The sequence below is a fragment of the Trachurus trachurus genome (assembly GCF_905171665.1).
Source record: "Trachurus trachurus genome assembly, chromosome: 23".
Lineage (NCBI taxonomy): Eukaryota > Metazoa > Chordata > Actinopteri > Carangiformes > Carangidae > Trachurus > Trachurus trachurus.
In genome coordinates, this window is record NC_139912.1 from 20,241,129 (window position 1) to 20,261,219 (window position 20,091).

At 41.4% G+C, this 20,091-nt stretch overlaps 1 protein-coding gene across 7 annotated transcripts in view; it reads right to left on the reverse strand.

The window, feature by feature from the left end:
- Nucleotides 1-20,091, reverse strand: part of sbf1 (SET binding factor 1) — an 88,049-nt gene that overhangs the window by 40,131 nt on the left and 27,827 nt on the right. For 4 of the 7 annotated variants that reach the window (XM_083999096.1, XM_083999093.1, XM_083999094.1 and 1 more), the window contains exons 2-7: nt 12,898-12,986; nt 10,950-11,087; nt 10,106-10,234; nt 9,169-9,279; nt 7,908-7,985; nt 2,606-2,635 (exon numbers count right to left, since the gene is read on the reverse strand). In XM_083999096.1, coding sequence (XP_083855222.1) covers nt 2,606-2,635; nt 7,908-7,985; nt 9,169-9,279; nt 10,106-10,234; nt 10,950-11,087; nt 12,898-12,986 — 575 coding nt within the window. The remainder of the gene's footprint in view (nt 1-2,605; nt 2,636-7,907; nt 7,986-9,168; nt 9,280-10,105; nt 10,235-10,949; nt 11,088-12,897; nt 12,987-20,091) is intronic. The other 3 variants (XM_083999092.1, XM_083999095.1, XM_083999097.1) reach the window with 3 other exon arrangements.

Genomic DNA, 20,091 nt, shown 5'->3' on the forward strand with positions numbered 1-20,091 from the left:
CTGTGGTGATCACTGATAATGTGACGTCCTGCTAATTAGAGAAGACTTCATCAAACAAAAATCAGTGTAGGTTCATTTTCATCTCGCCGCAGGGGTCACAGACAGTGTGACTGGATGAGCGATTTGTTTCTGTGGTTCACAGTTACCCGGTCTGTTTGGCTGTGGGAGGACTAGGTTAGCTGGGGAGGGAAGGAGGGGGGGGGGGGGGGGGGGCAGCATTGTTTCATGCTCTCTGCAGCAGCTATAGCGTCAGCAACAGGAGGCGAGCTGTTAGCAATTCAATACTGTGACTCAACATCTGATCATCCCATGTGTTTGAGGCTGTTTGAGATTTGATATTAGGACGCAGTTGCATGGACCAGGTGTTTTGGTGTCAATAACATGGCTGGAGAGAATAACCAGCTCTGATAGGAAGGGAGTCTCTGTTATTTAAATGAAAGGGATAGTTCAACATTTTGACAAATTCGCCTATTGCCATAATCCCTATAGTCTTAGAGGTAGGTTCATTACCTTTAATTATCGGTGCAAGCTGTTTTTAGATCGGCGGGGCAGAGCCGCCAGCTGCTCAGCTAACGCAACAAAGGCGAATGGTACTTTCGCCTCTCTCTCATCAAACTCATCAAATACACAATCCAACATAAACAAAACTTGGGGTTTTGAAATCACTCTGCCCAGCAGCCGTGTCTGGAGTGTAGTTCCGGCTGTGCATTCGCCTCAAAGGCTACAGGTTCTGTTTTGATGGACCAATGTGACATGGTGGCTAATTTATGCTAAGATAGAGAACTAACAGAGGGCTGGATATAGTTGAGTTTTAATATATTAGTCTTAAAAACTGTTCTATACACAGATATGAGTCAAATAACAACATAAAACATCTTTATAGTTAGAGTTAGGGATAGGCTGACTTGTCCGACATACAGCTCAATTATATTGTCATAAGCTCTTTATTAAAGATTCATCATATAAACTCTAGAAAGTGTGATTTAAGAAAGTATTTTATAAGCATAATAGGATAAATTAGGTATCCAGTACGCTTGGCTTTCTCCTTCAGGTTTTATCACTGACTCACAGTTTTAAATCACAGTTTAAAAATGTCTTAATCCCTACAATCCCTCTGTAAAACTTCTTTTGCACCTGAAGAGGAGCCAATTCACCTCAAGGCAGTTACTCTTTTTCACAGGGAGGTGACACAAATCAGACCACAGAGGTTGTTTTATGAATGTGAAAGTGAAAATCAAGTATTCTCTTTTTTGTTTGGAAGCCCCCAAGGACCCACTCGAGGACCCCTGAGGGTTTGAGAACCACTGCTTTGTTGAGAGACAGATGTTTCCCTAATGACTGACTTTAATGTTGGCAACACCATAACCAACTTTTAAGCTACTTTAACTTTTTGAGGCGGCTGCATTAGAGCCGTGTGGTTATTAGAATAACAGACTCTGTGGGTCAGGGAACAAAGGCAGGTGTTACACTGTTGTTCTTGGCAGAGGTTAGTCATGGATCTCATTGTGCAGCACAGGTTGATGGGATTACCCTTTACCTCAACATCTATTTAAAACTAGCTGAATGACTCCCCCCCCCCCCCCCCCCCTTCTCCTCACTACACCTCAGTCAGGAAATGCATCTTGAATCCTGCCATTCACAGAGCATTCATCTGAAAGTGAAGGGTGGAATCTTAACTTTATCACTTTATGTAGTAGGGGTGGGAGAAAAAATTGATTCACATAAGTATCGCAATATTTTTTTTGACTATTTTTAAATCGATTTTCTTTTTCAAAAATTGACTTTTTTTTTTAGAATTCTTATTTTTTTTTTTTTTTTTTTAAATATTGTGCAATGTGCATTTGTTCGCCTTTTTTACATACAGAGAGTCCAGGTTTTGAAAAGGGTTTAAGTTCACTTTATAATGGAGTTTGTTAATTTATAGGCTCCTACAGTATTTTTGTGCAGATAAATGTTAAAATGTAGCAGTTTACCTAAGTCTATATCTCATTTTGTCAGAAAGGTTTCAGAAACCTGTTTTTTCTATACTCTTTTATTTTTGCCTCTTTTATACAGTCCGGGCTTTTGAAAATTGAGTAAACATATTGATGCTGCTGAATAAATCTTTATCTAAACCGTATTTTTTTGGGAAATATGGTTCCTGGAATAGTCTGTAGACAATCACAATCATTCAACTGTTTCACTGGTGTTAAAAATGCAAACTAAAAATCGAGAAAATCGGAAATATTGTAGAATCGCAATTTAAATCGAATCGGCATCCAAAAAATCGTAGAAGAATCGAATCGGGAGAAAAGCATATCGTCCCAGCCCTGTTATGTAGTTTCAGTTTCTGTTTCATAAAATAGCTCCAAATTTCATTTTCTAACTCTCAAGCAGCTGAGAGGCTCAGGCTTGTATCAGGGATGCTGTTTTTGTCTTGTATGCAAGAAGAAATGATCAGTTGTTGGTCACACATTGAGTCTGTATCAAAGCGTTATGACTGGTTCTCCTGCCACGAGCAGCGTGTGCAGGTAGAGGTGGATTGGCTGCGGGGGAATGGGTGGAAGAAAAAAGGAAGCAAGGAAAAGCTCAGAGCTGAGGGGAGAATGAAGTCCGGATGGCGTACCAATCTCTCCTCTCTCTCCTCTTGGCCCGGCTACACAAGCATCCAGCAGAAAGAGAGAGACACACAAACACACACACACCGCAGAACAAGAGCCAGGTTAGAAACAACAGGAGGGAGGGCACTCAACGCCCCGATTTGACAACAATGTGACAGTTACGTGTCGGCACGGCAGAACAACAAAGCTGCACAGATACTGGCGTTGTAAGAAAAAAAAAAAAACTGCAGGATGAGGAGCCAGGTCAAAACATAAGGATGAGTGGGACACTGACTGGACGCGTGCAAAACAAAGTGAAGCCATCGTTTGGCATTCAGGAGCAGCAGCAACAGATGATTCCTTGCGTCGTTTTATTCCTCAAGAAACACACAGAGCCACAGCAGCACAAGCAATGGTACATTCATTTTGTCGTATAGAAATAATATAACAACAGACAGTAGTAGGGATAGACCGATTATCGGCATGGACAATAATATCAGCTGATATTCGGTATTAGCCATTTTTTCATTGATAACTGAGAACATTTATTTATTTTAAAGGGACAGTTCAACATTTTGGCAAATTGGCCCATTGACATAATCCCTATAGTCTTAGCAGTAGGTTCGTTACCTTTAATTGTCGGTGCAAGCTATGTCTAGAACGGCGGAGCAGAGCCGCGAGCTGCTCAGAGCTGCGCTTTGAGGATAATGGGATTTCTTGGTTTCCCTCATCAAAATCATCAAATACACAATCCAACAACTTCAAAACGCTCTGGTGAACAAGTTGTGACCTGCACATTCACCACGCTATGAGATAATAACAGAACGTTACAAGTCAGAGTCGTTTTCAAGGTAAATTCATGTAAAAACACTGATGCACGTTCCTGTCGGGGGCAGTTTTTCGGCAAGCAGTCTCTGCATTTGCCTTGAAAACAACTCTGTCTCGTAACGTTCTGTTATTATTTCATAGCGTGGTGAATGTGCAGGTCACAGCTTGTCCACCAGAGCGTTTTGGAGTTGTTGGATTGTGTATCTGATGAGGGAAATCAAGAAATCCCATTAGCCTCCGTAGCGTAGGTCTGAGAAGCTTGCGGCTCTGCTCCGCCATTCTAAAAACAGCTTGCACCGACAATTAAAGGTAACGAACCTACTGCTAAGACTTTAGGGATTATGGCAATGGGCCAATTTGCCAAAATGTTGAACTATCCCTTTAACAGTCAGTCCTTTGGCTCTGATGCAGTCGCCACTGAACCAAGGTTTGTGTTGGAGTTTCTGTTATTCTACAAAAATGGAAGGTCTTTTTTATCACAGTATGCTGTAATCTGTCTATTCCCAGGTGTGTTAGTCAAAATTTTGACACCAAAGTTTTTCATTTTTACTGCAAATAAATATCGGTTATCAGTTTCCTTGAAAAAACCATATCGGTCGATCCCTTAACAGTAGTGTGGTTCAAAGGAGTTCACATTCACCCTACAGAGGAACAGAGGAGGAGCTGCAGTGACAACAGTGATTAGTTTTGTCTAATGGGAATTAAATAAAATTAAATGGGGATCTATTAAATGACCTCCTATGCTGACAAGCTTCTGAAAACACACTGTGACAGTGAGGGAGTTTCATTTTCAAAACTGTAAAAACACCTGACCACAGTTTATAGCCTCACCGGCACCATGTGACTGCTGTTAAACCGTAACAGGTACTAAAACTGATACTGGTTACAGCCGAGTTCCTGCACTGAAGTCACGATAAGAGCTAAGAGGAATTAGTCGAGTCCACGCCACGGGCTACGTGCCGCGTCCAGGACGAGCGTGTGTCCTCCTGACAGAAAGAGCCAATGACCTCCGGCGGTACAATCCGCACGGCGTTTTCTCTTTCTTTCAGTCATAGCCTCTTCCTCCCTCTGAAACACACTTGGCAGCGTGACAGGCAGTGTCCAGAAACTGGGATTGAAATTTCCTGTCATATTAATTAATCATAGACCCAACAAGCCATTGGGGGGGAAAAAAAGCACTTGGCTGTCTTCCATATTAAATAAAAAAGTCGTCCCACACACTACAGGGAAATCCGACGTTGCCACATGCACATGTACTCAAACAAACACAGGTCGGAGGTCAGTGTTTGTCGGGATTCACCACGTTGCACCATGATGCCTTTAAAACCCAGTGGTCTGTGTCCTCTCTGCTGATCACAGAGCAGTCACACCGCTCCGCTTTCTCACACCGGGCCGACAGCCTCCAGTTCACTTTTCATCAAGACTTGTGTAAACTACTCAGATACATATCTGCTGTTGTAACGTCCTGTGGTCAACCTGTCAAACACTTGTAGGCAATTGGTTATTTCACAAGCTGTACAGCCGCTCCGCCTGGAACTGGAACTGTTACAGGACCTCAGACACCTTTTAGCCTTGCAGAAGTATTCATACCTCTTGGACTTTTCCACATTTTGTCACATTACAACCGAAAACTTAAATGTGTTTTATTGGGATTTTATGTGATAGACCAACACAAAGTAGCACATCATTGTGAAGTGGAAAGAAAATGATACAAGATTTTTTTACAAATAAAAATCTGAAAAGTGTAGCGTGCACTGCATTCAGCCCCCCTAAGTCAATACTGTGTTGAACCTTTCACTGCAGTTACAGCTGCAAGTCTTTTGGGGTATGTCTCTACCAGCTTTGCACATCTACACTGCAATTTTTGCCCATTCTTCTTTGCAAAATAACTCCTGTTGAGTCAGATTGGATGGAGAGCGTCTGTGAACAGCAGTTATCAAGAGCTGACACAGATGCTCAACAGGATTTAGGTCTGGACTTTGACTGGGCCGTTCTAACACATGGATATTCTTTGATGTAAACCAGTCCATTGTAGCTCTGGCTGTGTGTTTAGGATGGTTGTCCTGCTGGAAGTTGAACTTCCATCCCAGTCTCATGTCTTTTCCTCCAGCATTGTCCTGTATTTATCTCCATCCATCTTCCCATCAACTCTGAGCAGCTTCCCTGTCCCTGCTGAGGAAGAGCCTCCCCACCATGTTTCACAGTGGAGATGGTGTGTTCAGGTCCATGTGCAGGTTTCTGCCACAAATTGCAGTGCTTTGCATGTCGGCCAAAAAGTTACATTTTGGTGTTTGACATGAACACCATGTACAATGTATCATTTTCCTTCTACTTAACAATTATGTGCTACTTTATATTGGTCTATCACATAAAATCCCAATAAAATACATTTAAGTTTGTGGTTCTAATGTGACAAAATGTGTGAATACTTTTGTAAGGCAAAATATGCATACATATATATATCAAGCTCTCCAATCTCTCTGAGTAAATATGCTTTTACATTTACAGTGATAACAGGGAATGACTAAGCAAAGTGTATAACCAAGGTAGCCACATCTTAAACTTCCCTAAAGTCCAACACAGCAGCACAGGGCTGCTAACATTAGCCTACATTCAGCATTTTGATGTAGCAACATCCTGGATTAGGTTACTACACAGTGAATGCAGAATAAAATATGAGTTGGCCTCGGAGGTAAAGCTACGTCATGTGTTTGAATTATGTTAACAAACACAGAGATAATTGTTCGAAGTGTTCCAACTGTAACTCTAGCTATTCTTTGGAGGATATATTTACATAGAGTCCTCTGTGAGCCGTTGGAAGGCCCGACCATCACCGGTGCCAGAAGCTGTTTTGATGTGCGACAGCGTTGCCAAGACGATACGTCTAATGGCCGAGACAATTTGTTGTGTGTTTTCGAGGGCAGAGGTTGGCATGAACAGACAGCCTCGGAGGTAATGACAGACATTTAGTGAAGCTGAGAGTCCCGTGTGATTAAAGAGTGACTGGAATGTGTGTAAGTGTGTGTTGCTCTTTATAAAGTGGCCTGTCCTCCTCTGGAGTCACAGGAACAGGACTGTTTGTACTTGGGGGCTCTCGAGGAGCTGTGTGCATTTACTGCTACACGGCTGCTCAGAGACACACAAACTGGAAGACTGTGTTTGTCTTCTATTTTGCATATCGTTAAGTCAGAAAGAATCTGGTGTATGTTGGAGAATGATTGAGGGAATAAGCTTTACTGTACATTTGACCTGCGCACTGATGAGTGTTTGCGTTTTCAGATTTGTGTTAGTGTGCTGTTTCGGTCTGTGTGTGTGTGTGTGTGTGTGTTAATACTGATTAGATCTGAGTCTCTCATTCAGACGTTGTTGTCCAGGAGGAGGCCATCTGCTGTCCCATATGGCCTCCCAGCAACTCATCTGCAACCTGCACAGCTTCTGAAGGGTGTGCATGCATGTGTGTGTGTGTGTGTGTGTGTGTGTGTGTGTGTGTGTGTGTGTGTGTGTGTGTGTGTGTGTTTGTTTGTACTGTAAATCATTAAATCTTAACGATGAAGACATGTTTCAAGGTTAGTAGTGCATGGGTAAGGGCTAGATTAAAGGTCCCATAGTGTAAAGATTTTCATGTGTGTTTTTTTTTTTTATTAAAATGGTAAATTCCGCTATATTAACACCAAGAACGTCTCAAAGCCTCAGTCCACAGAGAAATGCACACAGCTCATTTTCAGACACTGAGACTTAAAACCAACTATAAGGATTTCTGTAACTTTGTGATGTCACAACAAAGTAGTCACCACTCTAAGCCACGGCCCAAGCTCCTCCCACTTGGTCCTGCCATCCAACTAGCTAAACAAGGCTGTTAGCCTCTAATCTGATTGGTTCACTGAACTCACTGAACTATAGCTAGAGGAGATGTAACACTACAATAAAATGGGGTATTGTCCATTAAAAACCACACATATATCTTCTTATGAATCAACAGTTAAAATAAAACTATAGAAATGGGACCTTTACATTTTAAGGTAATGACATGTTTTGAACTCAGGGTTAGGATTAGGGTTAGTATGTGTAGTACTTATGATTATGGTTAGAGGAAGTCAGGAATTTAATTGAAGACAACATGATATCATATACATGTCCATCTGTGTGTGTGAGTGAGGAAACAATTTGACAGCAATCTGTGTTTTAAAATGCTCATTAATAGATGCAACAAATCAAGTTTGTGACAAATGCAAGAGAGGGAGAAAAAAAAAAAGAAACAGGATGTTTCAAATGATTAACATGATTCGGTGAAAACTGTTTGATCACAAAACACCACAATGCAGGTCAAAAATAGCTGAAGCACCATCAATCACGCATGATTTGAAATGGCTGCAGGAAGGAACACATTCCTTAAAAGAAAAGAACACAACATGGGAAACAACTCTTTTCTGCTCGATCAACAGAATCAAGAACATCAAGCCGGTTGTTGATTGGTGAAGCTTGCAGAACGGTAAAAGTTACCTGGAGACAGGCCAGCAGCCAGTCACAGGCCAGGGCCTGAGGAACCTTGTCTAAACTACAAACTGGGGACTCATCTATCTGTAACACAGAGGAACCAGTGTACAGTAGGGTGCACAGGAGTGACACACATGGGTTACAACATCTGGAAACCAAAGTGGAAGAGTCAGCTGAGTGGATTCAGACAGAACAGACACTTCCTACTGTTCGTGCACCATGAGCACGGGTCAGGAAAACAGGAAGACGTCAATATATTTTAGAGGCGAAATAACAATTTCACAATTATTTAAAGATATATTAAAAAAAAGAAAAGTTAATGATGGAGAGAAAATGGCAAATAAAGACAGAGAGAGATGAGAAATAAATGTTACATGACATAAATCAAGTTGATTTTAACTGAAATGTTCTCCCACAATGTTGGACCTGCTGCTGCCTGTTACACATCTATGCATTTGAGAAATAAAACGCCAAAAACAAGAACATTCATTCATCTGATGGAGTTGTTGACTCATATTAGAGCAGAGTTTCAGTGCGATGAGTTATCTACAGAGTCTACACTTGTGTCAAAACAAGCAGAGGCCTGGGTGCAAGTAATGTGTCTCGTTCATGGTGCGTTTTCCTGCTCATAAATGGTAGGGCGCGCTGCATGCTTTCCCCCCATGGCCGACACTGCATGTAAAAAAATCTGATGATCTGCTCTCTATCTGTTTAAGTGGCACAGATGAAAATATCTACACTTGTGTTTACAGGACGGCTGGCTGAGCCCGACATGACACTGCCCCTCAGGGCCGGAGCTGTGCAGCACAACCAGCTGTATGACAGAGATTAGTGACATTTTAAACCTCATTACTCAGTAAACAGTAATCCATCAATTATTGAATTACGCATGCACAAAGAAAAGTGCGGGCACATTACAAGCACTTATGCATAATCGAAAGTGTCAGGAACCAAACCTCTTTTTTTTTTAAATCTTTTATCTTATCTCGTGGCAACAACATAACAAAACTGAAAGTAAAGCGATGGCAGCAGTGAGTGCTCGGTGTCCCAGGCGTCCAACCGGCTGGCTGCGCCAAGCTCTGCTATCTGACTAAGCATGGGGTCACATGAGGAGCACGTAGCACCCTGCAAAGCTCAACAGCATCAAATAAAAAATAAAAAATGAGACAGAGAAATGTTGGCACAGTTTCTTAGCCCAGGTGTTTGTCTTTTGCCTTTATGGGATGGTGTTTGTGTGAGAGAGACATGAGCAGCCTGTGAGTTCTACCTGGGAGCCTCCAGCGATGGGGATGACACAAGTGAGGAGATTTCCGACCACCGTTTCCAAGGGGACAGTCAGGCTGTCTACGTGGATGGTGTAGATCAGACCCAGGCAGTTCTGTTCAAAGAGGGAGGAGGAAAATGCAGTTGACTGGATGTGTACCACACCGGCTATTATAATAACACACTGGAGGGAGAAACATAATTTACATAATGTATGGCTATTGTATCTGCTATTGCACAAAAAGTTCAGTTCAGCTTTACTCCAATATGTGATAATAACAAACAAAATAAAAAATAAGTAGTCATGAACAAATGAAACATACTGTAGGCCAGAAAGAAAGCTATATACATGTATACACACGCACACACACACACGTTTATGTACATAAAATGGACCAGAAAGAAAGCTCTCTCTATATACAGTATATATATATATAGCTTTTTATATATACAGTATAAATATAAATATATAAATATAAAGGTCTCTCTCTCTATATGTATATATATATATATATATATATATATATATATATATATATAGTTTCCTATATATACATTTGTGGTTTATATATTAAATAAATTCACACTTCTTCCCACTATTCAAAAGGAGTGGGAAGAAGTGTGAATTTATTTAATCCCACCCCCTGATTACAATACCGCTTTAAATGTATTGCTTCAGATTCTATAACTTATTATATCAAGTACATTTATAACTTAGGTACATACATACATGTACACATAGACATACCAACAAATAGCCACACATTTCATATGATAAATGACTAAAGTAAAAAGCTGAACAGTTAAAAAGTAACAAGTTTTGGTCCAATGTTGTGTCATTCAGAAAAAAGAAAATTGGGTGTGTAGATAATAAGATATTCCAAAGGCCACAACAGAACTAGATACAGGTTATAGAGAATAACAGCTCCTGTGTGTCGTACCCTGAACACCTCGGTGTAGTCCAGGCGGGACACCAGCACCAGGCTCTTGGGGCCGTAGACCTTCGCCGGTTGGACCAGGGCCAGGTCCTCGTCCACTTCATCCACCTCGCTGGCCGGGGGCTTCTGCAGCTGAACACAGAGCAGAGCAGAGCAGAGCAGAGCGCACGCAGCTGCAGTCACACCGGGGGGGATTACAGTACCAGTGGAGATCACAAGAAGAAAACGGGCGCACGGCAACCACAACACAGGCACAGGTTCTGTCCCCGACTCCCCGGCCTGAGTGCTCATGTGACACGTGTTTCAACAAAGGCGACTGGGAACGCTCACAGGTGGGAAGCATTAAATGGAAGTAGTAAACTGCTCTCCCAGCAGATACGACACCAAGTCTCCCCCACTTCCTACAGCGGTTGTTCATGATGTGTGACTGCCCACACACAGGATTCAGATCGGCTTTAGATGTGAAAATGTGTCAAGTTGCCATTAAAAACATAATTAAAAATGTTTCTACGTATGTGGCCCCAGGGTGTCACATGACTAATCAACATCCCTTGTTCTTTTTTTAGTTTTTCAGTATGTTTTTATTTGAACTTGTATTAGAAGTATTTTAAACCATTTATTGCACTTTCTTTTTTTCTCTTTTCTTTTTTGGATATGTGTGCCATTGTTACTACTGTAGTGTATGTATTGTGTATGTATGTATTGCAAGCACAAAGCAGCTGTTTCGACGCCACTTGCCCAAGACAAATTTCCCTTCCGGGACAAATAAAGTTTATATGATTTGATTGATGACTACTATGCCATAGCAGCATGGCAAAGCATGATGCTGTTGTGGCGTCCGTCTCACCTGCGGGTTGTCCAGGCCCTCCCAGAAGGTGAAGCAGGCACAGTAGTGACGCTCTGAGTTGATGTCAGTCAAAACCGCTACGAAGAAGGAGGCAGGCTGCCGCTCAGGAACCAGCTGCCAACCGCTGGGCTGACAGAACTGGAGGAGGAGGAGGAGGAGGAGGAGGAGGAGGAGGAGGAGGAGGAGGAGGAGGAAGAGGGTGATAGGAAGAAAACAGGACAGACAAAAATAAAGATTAGGCAACTTGGCTGACATATCAGACAGCGCTGGGTCTTTCAGCACCTGGGTGATTCATCTGGGGCTGGGCTATCATTAACGCAGCTCAACAGGTTCTGAAAACTTTCCATCTATCAGCTTCAGAAATACGACAAAGCCTCCGATGTACTGAATGACGGGAAGACGGAAGTAAACTTCTCTCGTTTCTGATCGGATTGAATTGGCTTGAAAATGGGGACAGTTTGGAATTTTCAAATATTTACTCAAAAAACAAGAAATGTTAATGGACGAATCAAAACAGAGTCAATATTAGCTGTGTTTTTAGTTAAGACGTGTTAAGACTTTATTATATTATGGTCATTATTCAGAGGGCTGCCTCAATGACTTGACCTGACGTTGGCCTGTAACTGGTATGTGTAAACATGTCACACACGCTGTTGGCTGGTTCCTTTTATCTTCAATCAATCCACATTGAGACCAATTCTGAAGGATTTTTTTTTCTCAAGTTTGATTCAGTGAGCTCAGCAGACCTCACAACTGACCCAAACTCAGGCCCAGAACTGATCTGATACCAGTGCTCATACTTTCTGATAACCCTTCATTTTACAGATTGCAGATTTTACAGATTTTACAGAAGCTGAATTGCACTTTTTATTGATGGTGTTGCTTTATTAGATGTTTATTGTGTGTATTGTGTGTGTTGTGCATGCAGCTGACCCTCTTTCCAAGAAAAACTTCTCCCAAGGGAGACCAGTAAAGAAACTTTGACTTTGATCTGAAGTTAGTACAAGTGCCAGTTCTATACAAACAGTTTGGATGTGTGAAACTCTAACTGATGGATGTCATCACAGAAACACCCTGATAACTATAGGCAGCCATTCAAATTAAACAAACCTTCTTCTATCCTAAATCCCTTTAAATCCCCATTAGACAGTGTATTTATATTGGTTTCTTCCAATCAAACTGTTTATATCACCCAGGCTTAAGTCTAGAGCCACTGCAGATGGGAAGTACTTAACATCATCAAAACCAGTATTCATCCTTAGAGGACTGTGTATTTCCATACCAAACACCATGCGGTTTGGATAGCTGTTGTTAGTGGTAGCCTTTTTGCTCTTGACTTCTATTCCATTCATCCACATGCTGGTTTGACATTTAAAGGGATAGTTCAACATTTTGGCAAATTGGCCCATTACCTATACCTATAGTTTTAGGAGTAGGTTTGTTACCTTTAATTGTCGGTGCAAGCTATTTTTAGAACGGCGGAGCAGAGCCGTGAGCTGCTCAGAGCTATGCTACGGAGGCTAATGGAATTTATTGGTTTCCCTCATCAAACTCATCAAATACACAATCCAACAACTCCAAAACACTCTCATGGACAAGTTGTGACCTGCACATTCACCACGCTATGAGATAATAACGGAAAGTTACGAGACGGAGTTGTTTGGCCAAAATGTTGAACTATCCCTTTAAATGTCAAACCAGCATGTGAATGAATGGACCGACTGATGGAGAATTCCCTGCATCAACACCTGCCACAAAAAATACCTCTGATCTGGGGCAGCGTGATGAAACCACAGCTTCTCACTATACATTTTCTCACAGCGGTAACACAGTTGCGCCTAGCGACCGAGCTGGCCCACAGGATTTATACGGGCGGTCCCCGACAGGGTTAAGTGTCTCGTACTGGCCACGGAGCTACAAAGGAACATGTCAGCGTGTGTTGACTTACCAGCTCTATGCCTTGTGGGAATGGGCTGTCCTCCCAGTCTTTCTCAGGAAACCGCTGGAGAATGCGACCTTGACCTTCGCCCTCCACCACTGCAGAGAAACAGAGAGACACATACAGAGTTCATTCCCTTTTCATTAAGACTGTTTGTTGTCTGTTTATTTCTGCTAATATTGCTTTTTTAAATCACATCAGCACACTGTCAGTTTTTGTTGCTGTGTCTTATCTTTTGTATGTTCTTGTTCAAATAATCATATTGTTAAAATAAAACGTATGTCTCGCTGCACCAGGCCAAACATAATTCTGCTGGTTTGGGACACTGGGGTACAGTCAGAGAAATGCACATGTCCCCTGTTAGCATCTGACCCGACGTCACAGTGTAGGCCTCAGTTTTGTTTTTCAGATAGAAAAAGTGGCTGTGAACAGGATGCTACATGCAGTGAGATGGTAAATCTGAATATCACAGGACTAAAACAACAAGTTTGTCTGTCTGGCACCAAACTGTCTCAGTCTTCCTGATGCAAACCCATCTTGGTCTGTGATCTGAAGATGTGTCTGTGGAAAAACACAGCGACCTGCAGTGATGATCAGTTCACACATTCAGGGAATCTCAATACTGCTATTGATAAGTTATTTCCTAATTATTAACTTTAACAATTAATTGATTGATTATTCGTTATTTCAAACATATTAACAAAAAAAGAGAAGAGAAAAAATATAAATAACATGTGTTATAATGTCCCAAAAAACAAGACCAATATTCAAAGTAAAAAACTTTCAGGACAGCAACTTACATGCATAAGCTTCCTGCTCATTTATACACATGAACCACTACAGTATATGATGATCACCATGAACTTGATCAATGTGCTGTTGACCTAGTTGCATTTATGTGGTGCAGTCATTTATAGTTAAAAGATACAAAAACAATGGAGCCTGCCTGGGGTGATTTAGATTTACATCTCCTCTCTCAGGCTTCTCTCCGGTGGCAACAGGTCAACCAGCCAATCAGAAGAGAGGAGGCTCTGAGCCTGATTGGCTGTTTTCTGAGCAATCCAATTAAAATATAGCACATTTAAGGTCAAATCTCTGAAAACCTTGCAAATGTATGTCCAGGTGGGCGGGGCTTCGTTGTGTCATCACAAAGTTCTAAAAGTCAGCACAGTGCATTTTGCTCATAGAAGACAAGCTGTGTGTGTTTCTCTGTGGACTGAGGTTTTGACACGTTCACAGTACTAATATAGACCCTAGACCTGATTTATTCTGAAAAAAGACATGGGCACCTACCATGATACAATATGGGACCTTTAACGTTGAAGCCAATTTCAATAATTGAGAGGTAAAAAACCATCTGACAATGATAAAACTAAAGCAAAACAACATAAATGCAAGAAGAACCAATCTGTGCTCCATGCATCCCAAAACTATCTAAAATAACTGTTGGTAATGGATATTTGTTACAATAGCCATACATATTCATTTATCTAGTTTGTGTTCATCAATAGATTTGTTTTCTATCTCTCCAATAGCAGCTACAGGGAAACATGTCTCCAACATGTCTCTATTGCAAAATATGTCATTTTTAATGATACAGTAAAGTCAGCAAACACTGCTGCAGAAACAAGAGAAACTAGAATTACAGCCTGACAGTTGTTACGCCTCCACCAACAAGTCAAGTCACAGCTCAAATCCATATTATCTATCCAGACTCCTGTCATATACGTATGGTGTTCAGACTCTGAGAGGATTTAGCAAAACTTTTCAAGTGTATTTGTAGATATCAGATGATGTCACGGTGACGATGACCCATTACAAAACGTCAGCACTCCATCATTTCATCCTATGATTACACATAAACAAACATTTTGTGAATGTTTGTCATACTTCGTGTATGGTTTTCTTTAGGGTGTGGTCACAAACACGTTCTCTAAGCTCCAAAACCTACTCAGTTCATCTTTTAGTCCTATTGAATGTTTGTGACAAATTGCACCTCGTCTGTTCTCCTCTCTTCTATGACTCTAGACGATCTACGTCATGGTGCAAAAGTGACTTATTCAGTCTGCAGCGACTAAGACACAGTGCAACCGCTTTCAACCACTGTGTTGAAGAGATAAAGAGTTAACCACACATTCACATGGTTAACATGATCAAGTTAACAAGATCATAAATGCTGCTTGAGATGATACATACTGTAATAAACAGAGAATATTTTCCAAAAGACAAGCACCAACAACACCACCGACATTACAGCTAATCATCAACTTAGTGCATATCTATAAATCTAATGATTCCACATTGTTTTACCCACATGTTTTACACTACAAGATTGTTCCTTTAATTTTTCTGATCGATTTATCAGTGAGACAAAGACACACAAACACAGGTTGTCACTTGTTGGTCGCCACCTGTGCCAAAAGTCTGATGTAACTGCAATGCAGACTGGCAGGGTTATGATGTAGAGACACTGACTGGTCATATGACAAAGACTTTGACATTTCTTCTTCTTCTTTATTTTCTTTGAGAACTAAAACCGTTTCAAAACTGAACCACAAATATCAAGGACAGGGCCGTTGCTAGGAATTCTGGGCCCCCTGAAAAAATACTAAAGTGGGCCCCTGACTTTTCCACTTAGACTACGTATGTATTATCATTTTTTATTTAGCCTACAGTACTTTGTTTTGATGCTAATGCAGCATTACTATGAGTATCAGTCAGGGTCTTATGCAGAATAATTCAGTCATACAAAGATTAGACTACTGGGGTTTTTGTGGGCCCTATGGGCGCTGGGCCCCTAGAGTTATCATCACCTTTCTCCCATATACAACGGCCCTGATCAAGGACGTCGGTGGCCTATCGGGACTCTATAGTCTACTACTCTTACTCCTGCAGTCAGCTGAGGACAAAACTCACAATGGTGACACTGTTAAAAAAAAAAATTAAAGCACCTCTATTTAACTTTCCATCACCAATATATCTGCAATTAGAATCGATCATGATGATGATTAAAATCAGTCCACCAACATATCAGTCGTGCTTTTGTTTGCTGCTGTGGTCATTAAAGCTAAAGCACACCATTTTAAAAGGGATGATAATGAAAAGCATGTGGGCAACTATTTAATTACCAGACACATCTGTCAGTTACATCAGAGTTTTAAAATATGTAAACGCTCAGATTAGTCTTTTAAGTGAGTCGGTATCTGCCGGTTACACAGTGGCGATGTGTTCAAAATGCTTGTTTGTTGTTTTGCTGCTTAATGAGGCCATTTTCACTGTTGGCCGGGACCAGACTCATCGCGGCGGCACAATGACATGACAAATGCCGACTTATGTAACCAACACAAGCCCCTTTCAGCCTCGTCTCATCCGCGGCCCCGCAGGTTGCTTATTTAGCATTTATCTGCACACAGAGGATGCGCTTTATTCTCCCCAGCACAAATCATGTAAATGTAGCATAAAACAGTACAGTCCTTTATTTGGTGAGCTAAATAAAGGAGAGGTTTTTTTTGGGGTTTTTTTTTTACCAGCGTTCAGCCCAAAACCTGGATGTTTTGTACTGAGATCTGTCTGGGAGAGAAAAACAGAGCCTGTGGGTCTTTACCAAGGGAACTAAAACAGAAGCACGGACACACAGAGACAATACACAAACAGAAAGTAGGCCAGCTCCCAAAACACACAGCAAAACAACTAAAAAGTCATCCCCTCTCCCTGGTGAGCCAGTGCACACTTGCGCAAGTGGGTGCTTCGGGAATCGAGTCGGCAAAGTCACAAGGTTCATTTAATTTCAGTTTCATGATGATTGTTGCTAATTCCTGAGCCCTGACCCGCAGAGACTGTTATTTTATATGGGAATTTTTAGCCGTCAAAATACCTACATGTTCATATTTTTGCATCAGTACATGTTTGCTACAGTATATGTTTCTGTTTTGAGTTTCATACTGTTTGTTTTATCTATTTTTTTTTTTTTTTTTGCATTTTGCATTTTGAATAAATACTTGTGACGAATGACAACCAAAAAAGAATCTAAAAAAAAAAAAAAAAAATCCTACACATTTAAAGGTCCAGTGTGTAAAATAGGTATTAGTATTTCAGGAGCATGGAGCGATGAGGTGAAGATCTAAACCATATTACGATATGTCTTCTGTTTCCTACTCCTCCTTCGTTGGTTTATTTATGAACGTGAAACTTGCAAAACCTGCTCTCTGGCTGGTTGGATTGATCCATTCGGGCTGCCGTACAAACATGGCGGCGCAAGATGGCAAAACTCTCTAAAGCAAAACCCTTGCGATATGTATAAATAAAAGAATTATAATGCTACGAAAACCAAACAAATTTTATTTTATAGCGATTATACACTTATACTAATATATACTTATGGGTAGTATATTCAGATTTTGCAAATAAACCTAGCTGATTATTACACACTGGACCTTTAATGCCACATTAGTATGGGGTTAAACAGTATCCCTGTATGGGGTCAAGATCAACCTTTGAGCTCAGGCTCTAGCATAAATCAAATATGGTCTATACACAAAATCAAACCACAATTGAGTGTGTTTGTGGTCACAGTACATGTAATGTACACAATACATACAATACAGTACATTTCATTTATCAGCAGTGTCATATATTCTGCAAGTAGTAAATGACATCTGGATAAAAAATGAAGTGCATTTACACAATGGACTTGTAAAATACATGAGTCAGCTGGTCAACAGCACTTAACTCTGACTTTATAGAAGGTGATTCAGACAATCCCATCGACACACAGGGATGAATCATCCAGAGTTGCACATGTCACCTGCTACAGTCTTACGCTATGTAGGTGTGTCAGGCACACACACACACACACATATATAAACAAACAATGAGGAATCATACACACACACACACACGGTGAAAATCAAGGCTGGTACACTATCAGCCAATAGCGGCGCAGGGTGGGAGGGGATTATTCAGCCGGTTAAAGCAGGACATCCTGCAGCCGAGGGAGGAGTGTATGAATGAGCCAGAAAATGAGTCTGTTGGGAGTGACACGCAGGCCTCCAGACCACAGACACTAGAGAGAGGCAGACACACACACACACACACACACACAACCACACACAACCACACACAGGAATCTGTGGGCCCAGCTTTGGGCTCCTTCCTTACAATGGGAGAGTCTCTTTAGCAAACTGCACGGTGTCTCCACGACATTCTGATTTTCACCCTAATCTAATGACGTCAAGAATGCGTGGATGTACACAAATGGAATCTATGGAATGTCAACAAGAACTTAAAGGCTTCCGACCGACTTCAAAAAGGCAGCAATTACCCCGAAATGAAATGAGAGGGCGCAGAGCGAGACGGTCCTCTGTGCCAGAGGAACAGCAAATAACAACCGCTGCACATTTCAGCTGCAGCACAACTTTCTACAGTAAATATCAAAGTTAGGGAAAGAGAAAAAACTAGAGGAAAAAGGACAAAGATCGTCTCATTTGTACTTGTGGGGCCTTTTTTTTGTTGTTGTTTAACCTGTTGTTTCAGTCAGGACTTCACTGTACTGTAGCCACAGTCCGAGCTATTGTGTGTGTGTGTGTGTGTGTGTGTGTGTGTGTGTGTGTTTTTTATTGTGATGTGCCAGACCGGCTCCTCCCCTCCGTGCTATGGTCTGGTGCCTTTGAGGTTCCCTGAGGCCGTCAGCGAGCTGCAGGGAGCGGTCCTGCTCCGGGACCGTCCACTCACAAAGGTTGAACACAACCTCCAAGAGTTAGAAAAGACGGATACAGAGGCTGAGCGTTAAATCAACTTTAAAAAAAAGTTTCAGAAAATGTTCTCAGCTTTTTCATGAAGAAGAAGAAGCTGGTGACAGGTATTCATATCATTCATATCTGAATGCTGTTAGCACAACTCAGGCGTACAGCTGTTGTTCAATACAGGCGCAGCAAGTTTGGACAGTCTTCTCAATTAGAGCCACTCACAACTGGAATAGTCTACCCACTGATTTAAGAGTGAGTAGTCTTTGTCATACCATCAACTTTGGTGCTGCCTCTACACCCACACACATGCACACATACTGTTTCCATATATGTTATTTCCGTATTGGAGTTATACAGTACGACGGAGTATTAGGGCCACATTGAAAAAAAAAAACATAGACTTCGAGAATAAAGTCATAAATTTACAAGAATAAAGTTGTAAATTTACGAGAATAAAGTCGTACATTTCCTATGAGAAAAAAGCCGATGGAGTTAGCAGTCCCCGCCCTCGTCATGGATCTATTGGTCCTCGTCCCTACGTCACCACATTCACGCGCATCCCTTGGCTGCACACACAGAGAGGACCGCCCCTTTATGTCGTTCTCTCTCCGTCCTCATTGGATAAAGGTTGTAGGATACAAGGAAAGTTTTCTCCTCGGCTTACAGCAGAGCAGAGTGACTGACAGACCCGTGTTTCAGACCAAACACTCTATGTAAGTGATTGCCGTTGGAAGATATAACTATTTAAGACTTATATTAACACAAACATTCCGCTTACTTCTGCTTTAACTGTTGTATGATGTTAACTTTTACCAACCCGCCCCAGGGACAACAGATGACTACATTGAAAACTATGGAAACGCGCGCGCAAAAGACGCTCCATGTGAATCGGCCCTAAATGTGCAAGTTAAAATTTAACATAGCTGCGTACGTGTGAGTGCATGATGATCTTAGGCTGTTTTGAGCACAGATGCCATCGCTGAAATTCAAAGTAGGACTTTTTTTTCTCTTTTCTTTTTTTCTAGACTGGCCCAGTCGGTCGCTGCCTACGTTTCATCATCAGTGTGTGTGCTGATGAAAAAAGGACAAAGGGCCTGGTGGAGGGAGAGCCAACCAGAGGTCCAGACACAACTGACAGTGAGAGAGCAGACTGCAGGGAGAGCTGTGTGTATTTATTACTGTTGCTGAACTGTTTTGCACATGCAGGCCTTAAATAATATACTCAGATCATGTTTTATTTGTTCAGCCAAATAAAATAAATCTTCAGTCCAAAAATATATACCTGCTGAAGAAGTTTCCACCTCAACCTAAAATATCTACAGTTTCATATTTAAAAAAAATGGTTGCTCACTTACTGAAGGTAGAGGACATACTACCTCCCTGATAAATGAAAAGAAAGTTAATCTGATGTCTGAACTAAATTGAATTGAGTTGATTCTGGGCTCTGTGAGTGGTGATG